We start from the raw sequence: 16,237 nt of genomic DNA, 5'->3' as shown, positions 1-16,237 counted from the left end.
ATGGTTGTTAAAAGTATTATCTACATATAAAATCAGATAAGTTTGTTTGTGTAGTCCCTTCCACAGTCGCTGATAACAACTTGTAAAACTTTCTAAACCTGATTGGCTTTCGAACAGTCAACCACAACTTGTAGTAGTGAAATACAGGAAGTGATAGTATCATGATGCTTTCTAATACAGAGTGTGTTGATACCTTGTAGTGCACAAATACAGAAGATTTCTGTGGACCTAGTCATTCTTAAATGATCAGCTTGGGGTAAAAAAAAGAAGGCACACCACAACAGTTTAGAGGAAACCCATTTAATTAAATATAAACATGAGAAGTAGTACAAAGTATTAGCTAATGCAAATATAGGTGCCTGTGGATTTCTATGAAAATAGAACCAATTTTTTTCTATTTACACATATGAAAGGATAGGAATAACTATTAAAAATGATGTTGCTGTTCATGTTGAAATGTCAACAGAAGTCTTCAATTTCTTTCTCCATCTCCTAATAAACACACAAGAACTACAGATTAGGAACATTAAAATACTTAAAGCAAAAGTAGACGTCTTTGAAAATAAATACAAAATACAAAACAAAACTGATCAACAAAGTTCAATTGTGATAAAATACTCATAACCATACGGAGACCCATCATTAAAGTTATCAGTTACACCAACTTAGAATATCTACAGGAGCAAAGTTTACCAATGCTCTTCCAGTAATCACCTGTATTAGTGCAGTTTTGTTGTAGTCTCGTCTGTGTCTATAGATGCTCTGGCAGAGCAGAGCATACAGTTTCTCCAGCTTATACACCTCATAGCCTTCTGTTTTAGTTACCACCTGCTCCAACAGCACCTGAAAACACAAGGGAAAAAAAGCAAGAGAATTATACTATACATATATATATGTATAAATCTGCAGTTTAGTTTAGTTCTCTTTTTCTAGTTAGTTCTCTTTTGTTTTTGTCGGCAAACACTACACAGACGGTATCCCACACCTTTAATTTGTCTTTGTCCACAACTACAGGAGGGGTTTCCTTGTCCAAGATCTGCAGAGCTTTGTCCACATTGATCATCTGCTGCTGCAGCACAGCGTTTTTCAGAGCCCGAGTCATTCGCCTCACGTTCCGCTCTGAGACACCAAACAGACATGCACACACAGGAAAACACACAAAATGTTTACACGATTGTAACAGATGATAGCCTGCTGGTATTTTCATTCTGAGGCCCAAGGACTGTGGTCTAGAAGCACCATACTAGTAATCTGCTTTCCCTGCTGGACATGACGTGTGCTTTTTTTCCCCTTTCAGCTACATTTTCAACTAAACATCTAGTGTCACATTAAATTTGAGAAACCAGTCTTAGTGTGTTGACATCCAACCTGTGCCTGTGTCCTCCTCTCCTCTGGCAGCTGTGCAGGCATCTGTGGTTGAGGATTCTTCCACCTCCATTGGCTCAGCAGGGATGTTCTGCTCTGCCTCCTCTTCTGTAACTACCTTGATATTTTCTTCCTGGCCTACACACCAACTCGGCTCAGTCTGAGTTTTTGACAGGTTTAGAGTTTGAGCATCTTCTGTGCGGGGGTGCTGGTTATCTGCTTCAGCCTCACTGTAGCTGTGCTTGTTAGTGTTCACTGAAAGAGGTTCATGGTTATCTTCTGCTTCCTGTCCTAACAGCTTGTTTTCCTCTAACTGATGTGCGACAGCTTCGTCCACCTTTTCTTGTTCATTCTGCGTCTCGCCGTGATTCTCCAGTTTTGCTTTTTCACATGAGTTGACCTCATCTTCAGATTCTGCTTTCTTCTCCACTCTCCCCTCCTGACTGCTTTGTATTTTCCCAGAAAGTCCAAAACCATCTATGTGAGTTTCTGCAGGTTCTGACTCTGCATCCGCTATTGTTTGATCCTCCTCTACTCCATCGCCCTCATCACGTTCTTCTCCTGCTTTCTCAACTTCATCCTCATCATCTCCATCCTCCTCCTCCTCATCGGACCCAAGCTGATCATCATTTTTGGACACGTGAGGAGAAATGGACTTTTTCTTTGCATAGTAGCCAGTGGACCATCGGCTCTTCCGACGTTTCTTCCTCTGGGCTGGGGAAAAAAAATGTTGTAATCCTTAAAGTGAGTGATTATTTGCTACTGATTTACGTGTATGATTATTTGCTACCGATTTAAGTGTATGATCTTTACCTGTATTTTTGGGCATTGTAAAAGCAGAGGAACATGAATTAGCAGTAGCTGGAACAATGGATCCATCCAGCTCTTTCTGTGAGCTGCTGTCAGTGATCTTAGCCTCAGCAGGAGATTTGGACTGTTTGGGAAGGACGTGGTAGAAGGAGGGAGTAAATCGTGCAGTGGAACAACCTGAGGTAGTCAAAAATAGAAATATATACACTTTTAATTGTTTAGAACTGCAAATGAACTGCTCCTTAAGGAAACCTGAGAGAAACAGAGTTTGTTATATCACATTAAAACTAAAACATTTCATATTACTCATTAAGGTTTTTTTTATATATACAGGGTTTGTACGCTTTTTTCAGGGTCAAATTCAAGCACTTTTTAAGCACTTTCAAGGTCCCTTTTTAAGCTTTTCCAGCACCCCCCCGCCAAAAAAAAAAGAATGCATGTTTCAATTTGCATCACCTCAGTACAATTTATCTACATTCAGACAAAATTTAAAATACAAGGAGAAAGTGATATTTTTGACTGTAAAAACCACAAGCATGTTTAACGAATCATTTTCATAACTTGAAATGCAAATAGAAATTGGACATTTTTAAAAAAAATATGAACAAGTTTTGCAAACAACAAAGTTACATGGTACTATTTACCTAAAAATGCAGCCAAGGCTCAGACGTTTTTTATATAACCATTCAAAACTATTTACAGAACAATCAGGTGTGCTGCATCAAATAAGGCGGCACACAAATTATTTATGCAACTCCAAAAAATAGTTTGTGTCCACTGTCCACTATAACACAGATGAGAACAGCACAGGGATAAACCTGCAGGTCTGACAGCAGGTGTGTCACTCAGCGTTTACACTGCAACCTGCCTTTGGTGGCTTTTTCACTTCACTAGTAGAACTGACACACAAAACAAAACAAAACGACTACACTACACACTAACTACACAAGACAACACACTAACTTGAGACTCCAAACATGATAAACATCACAAATCTCTCACGTATCAAAACTGTCTCTTTTTCGCTCACTCGCTCTCTCTCTCTTCCCAACAACCAAATACCACATATTGCCTTATCATTTTTTGATTGGTCGACATGGTACATTTTCCCACCAATAGGGAAGGAGTGTTTTTTCTTTTTTTCACTCACAAGCAAAGCGTGTTTGCTAGCGCTCTCCATAAAAACGCTGTTTTTACCGTTTCTTCCAGGAGTAAACGCCACTGTTTTATTCAGAACCCCCCCCCCCAAAAAAAACATCGGTTTTACGTGACCTATCAACACAATTTAAAAACTGGTATATACGTCCGACCCAAGTTGAAATGGAGACTCTGGGTCCGTCGACCCCAGAGGGTTAATCAGAAAGCCTTAAGTTAGCTAGTTATGTATCGGGCTAATGTTTAAAGCTTTCACTTGAGTAAATTAACTCATATTACTGCTAAGTAATGTTAGCTAAGTTCACAGCATATTCCGTAATAGCGCTGCCACACTGCATCACACTCAGTGCATTTCAATCATTTCTCCAGCGAGTTTGATAGCTAGCAAAATAATAATCATAATGTTAAAAAAAATAGCATGTGTAACGTACGCGTACTGGAAAATTATTTACTAGGACTCACCTATCATGCGACTGGAGAGCGCAAACTCCGCCATTGTTGTTTTCCATCAAACACTCATTAAAACAGCAACCTACAGGTATGTTAGCGCACTCATCCCCGACTGTCCGAGGGAGGGGCGGGGTCACATATTGAAACAGACGCAAGGCAGCCCAGGCGGGGAAATTTTGCTTTTTCGTCTCATTTTATTTCTCTATCTGATAAGAAAACAATTCAATCAGATAGCTATTTATTGTGAATGAAATACAGTTACATTTTCAAGCACCACATCTGAAATTCAAGCACTTTTCAAACCTTGAAAAGACGACATTAGAATTCAAGCATTTTCAAGGATTTCAAGCACCCGTACGAACCCTGTATATAGCCATTAGTGATTGACCCAAGATCGTTCATTTTATAACTGAGCTAAACCAAACAGTCTAATTCCATTGGACCAGGACAAATGTCAATAATTGTCCACACACACATAGACACAAACTGACCTCTTGCACTGCGTGACTCCTTGATCTCCTCACAAAGCTTCTCAAAATCTTCATCCAGTTCATCTTTGATGATAGCATGGACCGTGTCTTTTAGTGCACATGCTCTGTGCCGTATCTGACGATCTGAGGAAATACAAGCATTTACACTCCAATCAGCCTATGTATGAGCACTTGTATTTCACTGACCCTTCTCTTATCCATGGTGTGTGTGCATGTGTGTGTCTGTTGTTCACTGTGTGTACCTGAGGGATCCCTGTCTGGGTTGTATTCGAGGGCATTCTGCCAGATGAGATCCACGTCCTGAAGGAACTCTTTGACTGTTCCGTACTGATGGAGGTCTATCCTGGAGATGACTGTTGACAGGTCCATAGGCTTCTTGATCACTTCAGCATAATCTGGAACCTGAAACACAGGACAGATGCTGATCGAAGGAAAGAGATGAAACCAAACATTTTAGAGGATCTTAGAGGACAGCATCGGTTGATATGAGCACCACAATAAGTTGCACATTAAACTTGTCATGTGTGGGGATATGTTTGCTGCCCCCCAGTGGCAGTATCGAAACACATACTTTAGCTAGGTAAATCTTTAACCTTCAGTCATTGCTCCCCTCCTGAAATTTTCTCTACTGTAGTAATCCAGTGCTGTCTAAGGCATTGTTGGAATACAAGGTAATAATAATAGAACTACTACCTCCTCTAAATCCACTGGCTTTGTAAAAGCCTTGAAGCGTTTATCTTGGGACAGACGGTTGGTGACATCACGTAAAAAGAGGCGAAGCTCTCTGAGGGTGTCTTCCTCCTGCTCCTCCAATCTCTGAGTCTCCTCTTGTGTTAGCTGACGTGGAGCTGGTGGAGGGGCGACTGGCAGCACTTCCAAAGCATGAAGCACTGAGACAAATGAAGAGTTGACAGATTTTATTCACTTCTGTTTTGCAAGAGACAAAATGTATATCTTGGAAGCATCCGCTTTTAGCTTCCATCTAGGATAAGATGAGCATTACCACACTGTGCCACCATAATGAACAGATGTTGCACACTACAAGACTGCTGCTTTGAGCCAATTTTAGTCATGAGCTGGGAGATATGTTAGTACGAATGTCCAGGCTTACCAGCTTTCTTTTTTGAGACGGGGGCCTTAGCAGCCTGGTTGAGGATTAGATCCTCAAAGAAGTCTCTTCTTTCCCTACTGGTGGGGACCTGAACCTGGAAAACCTCTCCATACTCAAGCCGAAACAGCTCCTGTACCTGAGATGGTGAGAGGTGAAAATACCGCAGATGAATGCAGCTCTAAATTTCGGCGGGTCCTTTTACATTCAGTAAAATCAGAGACACTGATTTATTACACCTTGTAAGCACAAGGCAGAAGCAGATAATAACTGTTTATCCCGTGGCACATTTGCAACCCCTGAAACAGAGCATTACTCGTCTTTCCATACCTCAGTGCTGAGTTGGTCATAACGGAGGTTGCAGGTAGCGAGCAGAAGGATAGGAGAGAAGGCCGGGATGGAGCTCAAGAGACTCAGGAAAGTAGCTCTTAAAGCAGGGCCAACTGTTTCCCACCACTGGCCAATGTGAGGGATGTACAGGATACTGGGGGAGGTTCTCTTGGCTTCAACAAAAATCTGCAGAACATGTGACAAGAGCAATAAATTCTAATGCAATTGCGACATCTGGACTGAAATCTACACACGTGGGTAAGGACGTGTAACAGCCGTCAGTTCCCTGCCCCTCCTTCATTGTGACTAATCTATTCTGTGTGTTTTCCTTATGCTAAACGCTCCGCTTAAGCCTCGCCCAGGACTGGAGCATTAGTTTCTTTTGTCACCTTCTCTGTTCTGCTTTCATGACCCTGAATGGACCAGTACCCCAGTCCCTGCTTCAATCATGCTGCACCATCAACCACATCTCCTGCTTAAAAGTGCAGCAGAGCAGGCCGGCTTGTGATTCTGTGTGAGCAGCCTGCTGCCATGCATCACTGTAAAATAACAGCATCTTCTTTCATACACACACTTGTCTGTAGTACATAATTATCCCCACTGCTCATGGTATAAGAAGTGGAGCCCATGAACTACAATGTTTCTGTGGCAGCCATTTTGGCCAGTGAGGTCCACTTAAAAGAACACACTGAATTTGACAAGGCTGCAGTAGAGCAGGGTGATATGACCAAAAATATTTATCACAATATACATTTGAAAATTTGCGATAACGATATAACTGACGATATAATTGACACTAGACAAAATACTTTACAACTCCACAACTTTATTAGTGCAAAAAACCCCATCAATGTATTTTCACTTAAACAAGCAGCTGTTTTTTATGTGCATTAAAGTTATATAAAAATGTAACAGTGCAAATTCCTTGCTGACAGTTTAACCAAAAGGCATTTCCAGTGGAAATTGGCCGACATATCCTCAGCATAACCATGTATAATATCCACAAAACTTAAAAAGAGGTTATACACACAATACGGTAATATTATGTTGAAGCACAGTACGTATCACTCTGCGAGGCGCCCGCCTACTATAGCCGTAATGCTCCGACAATCCATCAAGCGGTGCGGGTTTGTAGCTTAGCAAAGTTGTACTACAACATTTGACAGATTTTCGAGCACCGTGTACCACATAAAATCGTTTCGAGGTCAGTAAACACAACCAGAATTCATACATAAGGCACACGGGATTATAAGGGACACTGTCGATTTTCAGAAAAATCAAAGGATTGATTTTAAGTGTCCCGTATTTTCCAAACAACACGGTAATAACAACAGCCCGCTAGCATGCTCTACCAAAAATAGTGCTTTGTTGTCTATCTGATGGACGAAAGCTAAACCAGTTCCACACCAATGAAGTTGCAACATTTTTACAAACCAATTCTGGTTCATCCGTTTCATGTAACGATCCACTTTCGCTCTTCTCATTCTGCGTCGCTGCCATGTGCATATGTAAACATAGGCACTGCGCATGCGCGTTTTACCCATATTCTATCGCGATATTTCATTTTCCTATCGTTGCCCAAAATTACACCGGTATTACCGTGAACGGTATGATATAGCCCAGCCCTAGGCTGCAGTGGCAAAAAGTACCTCAAGACCAACTCAGGTAAACTCGTACCTCTACATTTTCTTTAAATGCAAATATCACATATTAAAGGTATATTCAATTTTATTTGGCTTTATAGCTCATGTACCTGAGCACATGTCTCTTCTGGTGCAGTTGCGCTGGCTCCAAACAGCACAGCCATGTCCAGTGTGTACACCGTGAACTTCTCCAGAGCGTGAAGCACAGCAGGAGCTAGGTGAGAGCTCTGGCCTGAACCTGGTCTGCCCTCCAGCAGCAACCGGGGACGGTAGGATGTGGGCTGGCTCAACACGCTCCTACACAGGAGGGACAGAGATACTGAGATGGTGAAGTAATAGAAATGTTTCACTTTATCAGTAACATCTGGGTCTCAGGCATTCCAGATTGCTAACAGAGAGGCAATGTAAATACACAAAGTGGTAGAAGTAGATGGCCATTTGATTTAAAATTGATTTCAAACAGTACTTGTCAAAAATACCACCTTATAATTGAGTATATGTGTCCTACCTGTGGAGGTTCAGGAGGCCGTTAGCAGCAGGTGTTTTGTGTTGGGAGTGGGAGGTTTGTCCAATGGGGCAGATCTCAGAGTCCTCTTCCTCACTGAACATCAGATCATCATCAGACACAGCACAGGCCACATCTTGGATCACACAAACAGATACAAATAATTACACCCTGGATTAAAGAAAATGAAAAAAGCTCTTTGTGTGTTACATCTTTTTATTGTTTCTCCCAGTCTTTGATTTCTTGAAAGAATTCCTATGATGAACACAACATGCATGTAGCAACAGAGCAAGAATAACAAGGTAAAGCGGGACCGCACCTTGCTCCCTCTTTCTCTTTAAGCCCATCTCAGCATGCGGAAACACTCTGCTGACTGTGAGGAGGATGCTCTGCAGGGCCGCATTCAGCAGAGGACGAATGGCAGGTACCAGAGCCTTAGCTGGTGACACTACCGCTCTAAAAAAAAAAAAAAAAGAGAGATCACAATCATTATTAAAAGTACTTAACAGTAACAGTATGTACACAGCAACCAGGCTGCATAAGGACTGTGAAGACAGCACTAAAACTGTACCTCTGGGCAGCAGGTACCATCTTGGACATGGCGGACATAAAATCTTTGTTAGTGATGGAAATGGAGTTAACGTCAAGTACAAGTTTCTGTGATGAGGAGTAGATCTGTGGGTAGCGACGTCGCAGTGCACACAGGGCTGCCTCTGAACAGACCGCCTTGATGTCCGCTCCACAGTAACCTTAACAACAGACAATTAATGAGCAAACTTTAACCTGTATGGCCAAAAAACTTTATGTGATTGCTTCCTGCATGAATTCAGGATTGGTAGCATCTCAGGTTTATTCCTTATAAAAACATCACATTTCAACTTACTTATACAGTATGGACAGCTATAACTTAATGAAGCATATATCTGTATGTGACATGTGCTCAACTTACCAACACATTTATCTGCCAGTTCCTCCAGAAAAGCATCAGAGGGCGGAGGGGTCCATTGTCTGGTATGGATCTTTAGAATCTCCTTTCTTGCCTGCCATACAACATAAGACCTCAACAATTCATGTTCAGAACGAGTAATGCTGCTTTTTTCTACTCATGCTAATATGCAGCAGTATTGAAAACTACTAATATTTACAAAATATTACCAATATTTACTATATTGTATTGCTGATTATAAACTACATTCCTCACCTCTCTGTCGGGAAGGCCAAACAGGAACTCTCTGTCGAAGCGTCCGGGTCTTCTCAGAGCTGGGTCGATGGAGTCCAGCCTGTTCGTAGCTCCAATCACAACCACTTCCCCTCTACTGTCCAATCCATCCATCAGAGCCAAGAGGGTCGACACAATGGAGCTACAGACACAAAGGGTTAGATTTAGTTTTCATTAATAGTATGCTCTGTAACAAAAAGGACACACAGTGATACAACAAGCCCTAAATATTAAGGCTCACTGTGGTACCCACTCTATTAAGGTACCTAATTGAGACAGTGTAAACTGGAAAAACAAACAAACAAATAAAGACAGTTCTGCTTCATTTTCCTGGTGCGTTTTAGAGCTTTACATTTAGGAACTGAAAGAAGCTACTGTAACAATTTCCTAATTTAAAGTATACTTTATTTCTTAATAAAATACACAAGCAAATGTTTATTTTACAGAGTTGTTAAATTCGAGATAATGTAAAGAAACACATGCACTGAAAACAAGCCTGACCTGTGAATCTGGTCCTGACGGCTGGACCTGACTGGAGCCAAACCGTCAATCTCATCAAAGAAAATGATGGAGGGACGCATCTGGTATGCCTGGAAAGAACCCAGTAAGAACCTATTAACACCGGATACATGTACAGGTATTACATTTTTAATTTCCACATAAAGGCAGATGAGTTCAGTTTACCTGGTCAAACAGCAGACGTAACTGTCTCTCAGATTCTCCAACCCACTTGCTGAGGCAATCAGCTCCTTTCCTCATGAAGAACGAAACCTTTTTGTCGCCCTGACTGCACTCATTGGCTAAAGCTCTGGCTACAAGTGTTTTACCGGTGCCCGGAGGACCATAGAAGAGACAGCCCCTGAAAGACGAGAAAACCAGAGCGATGCATGAAGCAGACGCAAAACTCAAGACAGACAAAGGAGTGACACTAAACCAAAGAGCGAGAAAGTTTGCAGCAGAAAAAAATCACTGTTACAGGTGGAAGAGAGCAGAAGAAAACTGGCACAATCCAAGAGCTATTTTGGTTTCAAGATGTTTCAAACTTTATTATTAACTGAAATTATTCTAAAAAATAAACATATTTGTGTAATATACTGTACTTGTATATATTGTATACATAGTGTAGTGTACTTTATGTAGTCATATTATTTGGGAAAATAAATGGAAAAAAATCTTCAAACTACATTAAAAATAATGTGCAACCGTGACTTTTTGACACACAACTTTCTCCTGTTCACAAACACACTGCTTACCTGGGTGGCTGTATCTTGAACCTCTCAAACACCTCTGGGTAAAGCAGCGGGAACACCACCATCTCCTTTAGGGCTGAGATGTGTCTGCTCAAACCTCCGATGCTGTCAAACCGCACCTGATCGCATTCACAACAGAGTTACATTAGGATTACATGTTTAATGTGCTTTAGTGTAACATGTTTTTTCTTTGCATCTGTTTATCGGGCCATTCTCTGATGCAGCTCACCGTCCTGTCAATCTGCATGGGGTCCACATCAGCGAGGCTGGCTCCAATCTTCATCCTGTCTTTGTGGATCCCAAGCAGGTCTTCTTTCACAAGGTTCATAGGTAGACATCTACAGGACACACAAACAAAAACTGTAAATAGCACCAGCATTTTATTATTATAAAACACGATGGCCAGGAGTTCTGGCATTCTCACTAACGAGTCACAAGACTAACCACGACTTTTTCTTTAAAATCATTTGAGCAACTTTTTCTGTGTCTTGTTGTACACTGCAATAATTTAAAACAACAACAACAACAACAAAAACAAAAAATGACAACAACAATACAAAAAATGGCTTGAGACACCTGCTGCTCTCACCTATTGACTGACCGGCTCCTGTTCTTACTCCTCCGTCTCTGAAATTGCTCGTCGTCTGAGGAGGAGGACGTGGAGTCGCTGCTGTGGATGGCATGTCTCCTCCTGTGACACCAAAAGATGTGAACGCAGCTTATTGTAAACAAACAAGATCTATCAGCATGGAAGCAGGTTACTCTCACCAACAACAGTAAGGATTAGAAGCCATCTGTAGCCACACATAAACTGTGACAAACAAAAAACAATACACCACCATTGGTCATCATTCATTAGTAAAAATCATATGGAGAAAAAAAACAAAGAAAAATATCTGATTTGTACAAGTGCAGCAACAACAGGAGTGACTCATCCAACCACTTTAGATGACACCATCACCTGACGACACCTGAGCAACACACAGAGAGCTTCACTTGCGGAAAACTTAAAAGACTTGTGAGGCCAAACCAATTGCACAACATTCAAACGTTTTTAAAGTGACAGAAGTTTCAGATTAGATGTACAGAAATGAAAACAAGTGCACCCAAAAAAAGCTGTCAAATGTCATACAAAGTAATACAAAAATAAACTGAAATAGAAAGCTAGGGCATTTGCTGTGTAACGAGCAACAGCGGAACATAAAACTAATTAATGAATAATCTAGTCAAGTTTTTCGATTTTTCCACATGGTCAAAACTGAGATTTAACATATGATTATTCACTGATGAGCTTGGATTCTTTACAACAGCCTAAAAGAAATGCCCTAAAGTGCACAACGTTTGAATGAAGATTGGTTCATCATCTCTTTACTCGCCACAGTATTTACTACTAACAGCAGAGTGAAACTCAAATGCACCAACAGCAATTACCAACAACCGCAGAGCTAAAAAGGAGAGACTCTATTAAAGACAAACTACAAACACTGTAAACACTGACAAAGACGAGCAGTGAGGGTCTTACCTCTCAGAACTACTCCTGACGGTGGGAAGGGGAAAAAAAGAGGAAGAAAAGAGGATGGATTTGACATGCAGTGATGGCAACTTGACAGTGTTATGATTATGTCAAGAATCAAATCAGTAGAAACAGTTTTGTTGTGTGATGAGGTACAAAACAGGTATCAAAGAATCTGTTTGAAATCATACATAACCCGAGTTTTGGACCAAAAACATTTGTCTGATTTAGTAATAAACATCTGTCACATGTACAAATTTAAGAAAAACAAAACATAACAGAATGAGGTGTTACTCAGATGGAATCCTGCATATGTTTTATGTACAGGGTAATGTTCGGTAGCTGAGCTGTGACACTAACCTGCTGGTTCTCCTCCTGTTGTAGGGGCTCCTCGGGGCTGTGGAGCTGAATCTGAACCTGCGCCTGGTAGATGAGGAGTGGTCCTTGAAGTACATGCTGCGCTTCCTAGTCTCTCTCGGTTCTACATAAGAAAAAAAAGAAGCATCCTTCAACAGTGCAAAATGACAAGACAAAAGTAATTCAGGCAATTATTCTAGTTAATCATGATGAGCTCTGAATGGACAGCATACCATCTAGTGGGGCCTGATAGCGGACCACGGTCTTTCGCTGTCTGAAGTCATAGCGTCGTTGGTTTTCTTCTTCCTCATCTTCAGCATCCTCATCATCTTCTTCTTCTTCCTCGTCATCTTCTCCATCTTCCTCCTCCTCTTCATCATCATCATTATCATCCTCATCCCCTCCTGTGAATTCAAATGTAAAAATAAAATGAAACACCACATGACACTGCTGCTGTCCAAACCTCACTGAATGTTGAGATTGATGTTGAGATTAGTCCTTCCCTGAAGAAGAAAAACTCAGACCAGCATGCTTTCAACTAGAGACCTTCCTGGCAAATAATTTCTTAGTCGACTAAACAAGAAAAAAATTTTTTAACTAACCAACTAGCCTAAAACTAACAAGCCCTTAGATATCAAGTTTTATTTGAGGAGGAAAATCTCAAAGCTGCCTAAACAAAAAAAACGAGAAAGCAGTTTGTATCCGCGAAATAGCCCTAACAAAAATTTCAGGTCTTGATTAACAGAGTGATGGCATTTTTTTTAATACAGTGACTGCAGCTCCATCTGGTGGCAAATGGCTGCATAATATTCAGGACACAAAACCTGCATTGGGTATCAATTCAAATGTTAACAATTAGATTAAACGACTGGTACGTCTGGTACTGAACAGTGACAGTAGCAAGTTGTGCACATTCCCACTGCACACAGTATTCTTAAACTGTGTCCCTAACATTACTAGACTTTAACCATCTCACCTTGGTTCTCTTTCTCAGTTTCTTTAGTCTTCACATCGTTCCTCAGAGACCTTCTCATTCTGCCACTCGTGTACACACTCAGCTACTCAGAGGAAACAGAAACAAACACTCATCAGTTCGACAGCTCGAAGATGGCTTCACACTGTCAGCTACTAGGTACCCACTCTCCATAAAAACACTACATTACAGAGCACCATGCAGAGCTGTGAAGTTTCCTGTGTGGATTATCACCTCTTCCTTAGCGTCTCTATCCCGGTCTCGGTTCCCCAGCCTGCGTCTCATCTTCTGCATGTCGTCCATCTTCTGGAGAACAGCTTCAGCAGTGCTGAGGGACAAAGAAAGGAAGAACGGGACATTCATATCTTATCTAATCCCTCATCAGCCCGCTGTGTATGGAACCGGGTTTGTTAAATACTACTAGAGGTGACGGTTTTGCTGAGTGAATGCTGCTGAACTCACTTAGTAATTAGGCGGTCATACAGCACAGACTGATTGCGGGAACCCAGTTTGTATCTGGTGATTCGAGAGCTGCGACGCACTGAGCGATGATCCTCGTCTTCCTCCTCTTCTTCCTCCACTTCTGGGCTTCGTAGGTTAAAGCGGCTCCTCTTGGGAGTGGATGACCCTTCCACTTCATCCGGAACATCTGGGATGCAAAACATAAGCTCTCCCAAGTTAGATGTATAGAGACTAATATAAAAATATATAAGTTACTCTACACTGCTTTAATTTAAAAGCATGGATTCTACAGTACATGGTACCTGCTTGCTGCTTGCCATTCGATGCCTTTCCATCTCTCTGCAGCCTGGAAGATTTCCTGACAAATGATGACAAAATAATAATTTTCTTGTGTTATATTGCTGACTTCATATACATTAAGCACGGATGGAAATCCACTGAGAATTAAATTTTGCATACAGCTGGTGCACTTGGATGGCACAATTATTACAGTTTAAATTGGGCATTGATTCAGCTAGCTGACGATAATATAAAAATCTCATTTTTATACCCATCAGTCATTTCAGTGAGTGGCAGGTATTACACATTTAACACACAACCTTCAAATCTGCAGGTAGAGGCACCAGAGAGCTTGTTAAACAACACGACTAAAAAATAATCAGTTAACAAAGTGAGTGGTGCTGCATTACCTGGTACAGCAGCCTCCAACTTTGTCCTCATCAGCAGGGGAGCTGGTCTTGGGTCTCGAGTCCGCAAACGAGACCTCAAATTTAACCTTTTGGCCTCTGGTCCTCAGAGAGTGGTGGAGACCACTGTCCTCCCCCTGTTTCATATCAGCATGTCAATGACACACAGTGCTGTTATAGTTTACAGAATATGTAGTCAGGAGTTAAAAGCTGCCTGTCTAATGGGTTAGGAAGTCAACCTCATGCTCAGATTAAGTGCAGTTAATGATTAACATTAGAGTGGAAAACTGATGTGCAGAGAGTGCACATCTACTAATAAGTTATCACCTGTGTACTGAAAGGACTGATTTATTTATCATTAATTTACATAATTTATCTAGGTCACTTAAATTCCTTCACATGTAGTATCTTATATTTGAGATCACTCTTTAAAACGTGCTCACACACACACACACACACACACACACACTCACTAACATGTCTAACTCCAACTATGTTATGAGCTATAGGTAATTAATTCAAAGCAAATATAGCAAACAGAAGCTCTGACATGAATGCAAGAGGACTGCTGGGTGGAAGTGATGGTCATATGACTTAACAGCTAGAAACTTGCTTTCCTGTGCAGTAAACACGATAGTATCTTGGTTTGCTCTAGTAACTAAACCACTATCTGCTCCTCTAGTGCTGCGGCTGACCTCGGTTCCTGCAACTATTCCTTTTCCATCAAGCAGATTTAGAAAGTACTTTTGTTATAAAGTAACAGAGGGGTCTAAGATAAAGGTTAATGAAGAATTACTGAATGAACAGAAGCCTTATCAATCTTTCTACTAACAATACAAACACGCACAAGTAACTAACAGTGAGTTTAATTATGTGATATCATACAATGTTGTTATATGATTATGATGCTTAAGGGCAAATCAATAAGATGATTTAGTTAAGAAGTCATTTAGATTGCGATTATAAATGATTGTCACGGGTGAATAAAAATAATGTGAATATGCTTTTAACTCTTTCGATACATCATGATAGGTAACAATGCGTCAGTAACTTAGTAAAGCAGCGGAGAGGATAGTTTTTAGCCAACTTAGCATGATAGCTAAACTAGCACAGCAAGTTGCATTCATAGCCGACTTATCCAACCAACAAACGGTTATCTACTTATCTGACCAGCTGTTTCAGTGTGTATTCTCACATTCGCAGTGTTGTTTTCAGGGCTGCTAAAGCTGTCATACGGGGCCCGGGAAGATCGGCTGAGCCGGGCGGACTTTCTCTGCGACGCGGGAAGCAGCGAGAGAAACTCGGAGCTCGTATCCAACTCAATCGACCTCCTCGTCGGTGTTGTTGCTACCGGCTCCGCTCCGACACTGCCGCTGCTGCGTAGTACCACCATCTTGGCTCTTAAACAACCTTATAATAACATGAACGACGAGCAATAAACCGACAATCTACATTAAAAAGACTGGTGGTTACGGAACCGCCAACACATTACATATAACGGTATATATCCACCAGCTGACTCACACGAGCTCCTTACCAAAGCCTTGATTTCTGGCGCCATAAACGTCATCAGAGGTTATGAGGTAAGCGACAACGGCCTGCCGCTCGCAAAAATAGACCTCGTAGCTAAATGCAAAACGGAGTAATAAGATGAACTTTAACAGTTAATTTCACTGCCCCTGTAAAGTAGATTCATTTTCATCATGTCGATAATGCGGTGGGTTTGAATGGTTGAGGTAGCAACTCTTTGAACAGTCGCAGTATTCGTAAAAACATTACGAAGCGGAGGGATACACTACAATTTGAAAAAAAGGGGTTCCGGCTCATGTTAGAGCGCGCTCTGCTGTGAAGTCCGCGCTCATTTAAGTGCGCAGATATTCAAACGGCTCATTCACAGTTTGAACATCAAAACACCGCGAT

The 16,237-nt window shown here is 41.3% G+C and overlaps 1 protein-coding gene and 1 non-coding gene across 5 annotated transcripts; both read right to left on the bottom strand.

Moving 5' to 3' along the window:
* Window positions 1-284: 284 nt before the first annotated feature.
* LOC116314970 (ATPase family AAA domain-containing protein 2) lies at window positions 285-16,002 on the bottom strand. 4 transcript variants are annotated; one of them, XM_031733118.2, is made up of 31 exons: window positions 15,855-16,002; window positions 15,513-15,727; window positions 14,321-14,454; window positions 13,934-13,989; window positions 13,632-13,818; window positions 13,404-13,497; window positions 13,173-13,254; window positions 12,430-12,600; window positions 12,200-12,320; window positions 11,849-11,863; window positions 10,916-11,017; window positions 10,556-10,664; window positions 10,330-10,445; window positions 9,761-9,935; window positions 9,578-9,666; window positions 9,059-9,218; window positions 8,807-8,897; window positions 8,429-8,606; window positions 8,177-8,313; window positions 7,861-7,993; window positions 7,463-7,649; window positions 5,710-5,895; window positions 5,383-5,518; window positions 4,965-5,161; window positions 4,514-4,673; window positions 4,272-4,394; window positions 2,179-2,352; window positions 1,369-2,079; window positions 986-1,119; window positions 715-843; window positions 285-492 (listed from the first exon to the last, which is right to left on the bottom strand). In XM_031733118.2, the coding sequence occupies exons 2-31, from the start codon at window positions 15,708-15,710 to the stop codon at window positions 460-462; spliced, it is 4,518 nt and encodes a 1,505-aa protein (XP_031588978.2). In that variant the 5' UTR covers window positions 15,711-15,727; window positions 15,855-16,002; the 3' UTR covers window positions 285-459. The 4 variants fall into 4 exon arrangements, with proteins under 4 accessions (XP_031588978.2, XP_039475184.1, XP_039475183.1 ...); XM_039619250.1 differs by having other exon boundaries at window positions 15,842-15,856; XM_039619249.1 differs by lacking the exon at window positions 15,855-16,002 and having other exon boundaries at window positions 15,513-15,848.
* Window positions 6,282-6,417, bottom strand: LOC116315003. Its single transcript, XR_004199074.1, has one exon. It is a non-coding gene; the product is annotated as a small nucleolar RNA SNORA5 (small nucleolar RNA).
* Window positions 16,003-16,237: the final 235 nt, after the last annotated feature.

This window comes from Oreochromis aureus, linkage group 11, assembly GCF_013358895.1.
Source record: "Oreochromis aureus strain Israel breed Guangdong linkage group 11, ZZ_aureus, whole genome shotgun sequence".
Classification (NCBI taxonomy): domain Eukaryota; kingdom Metazoa; phylum Chordata; class Actinopteri; order Cichliformes; family Cichlidae; genus Oreochromis; species Oreochromis aureus.
This window is presented reverse-complemented; position numbering and strand designations above follow the sequence as displayed.

Excerpts from the sequence above, each read along its gene's own strand:
- LOC116314970 (XM_031733118.2), bottom strand. The coding sequence starts at position 15,710 with ATGGTGGTACTACGCAGCAGCGGCAGTGTCGGAGCGGAGCCGGTAGCA. Across the intron at positions 14,455-15,512 it reads CTGAAAACAACACTGCGAAT|GGGGAGGACAGTGGTCTCCA; the intron begins GTGAGAATACAC and ends GATATGAAACAG. Across the intron at positions 1,120-1,368 it reads AGAGGAGGACACAGGCACAG|AGCGGAACGTGAGGCGAATG; the intron begins GTTGGATGTCAA and ends TTGGTGTCTCAG.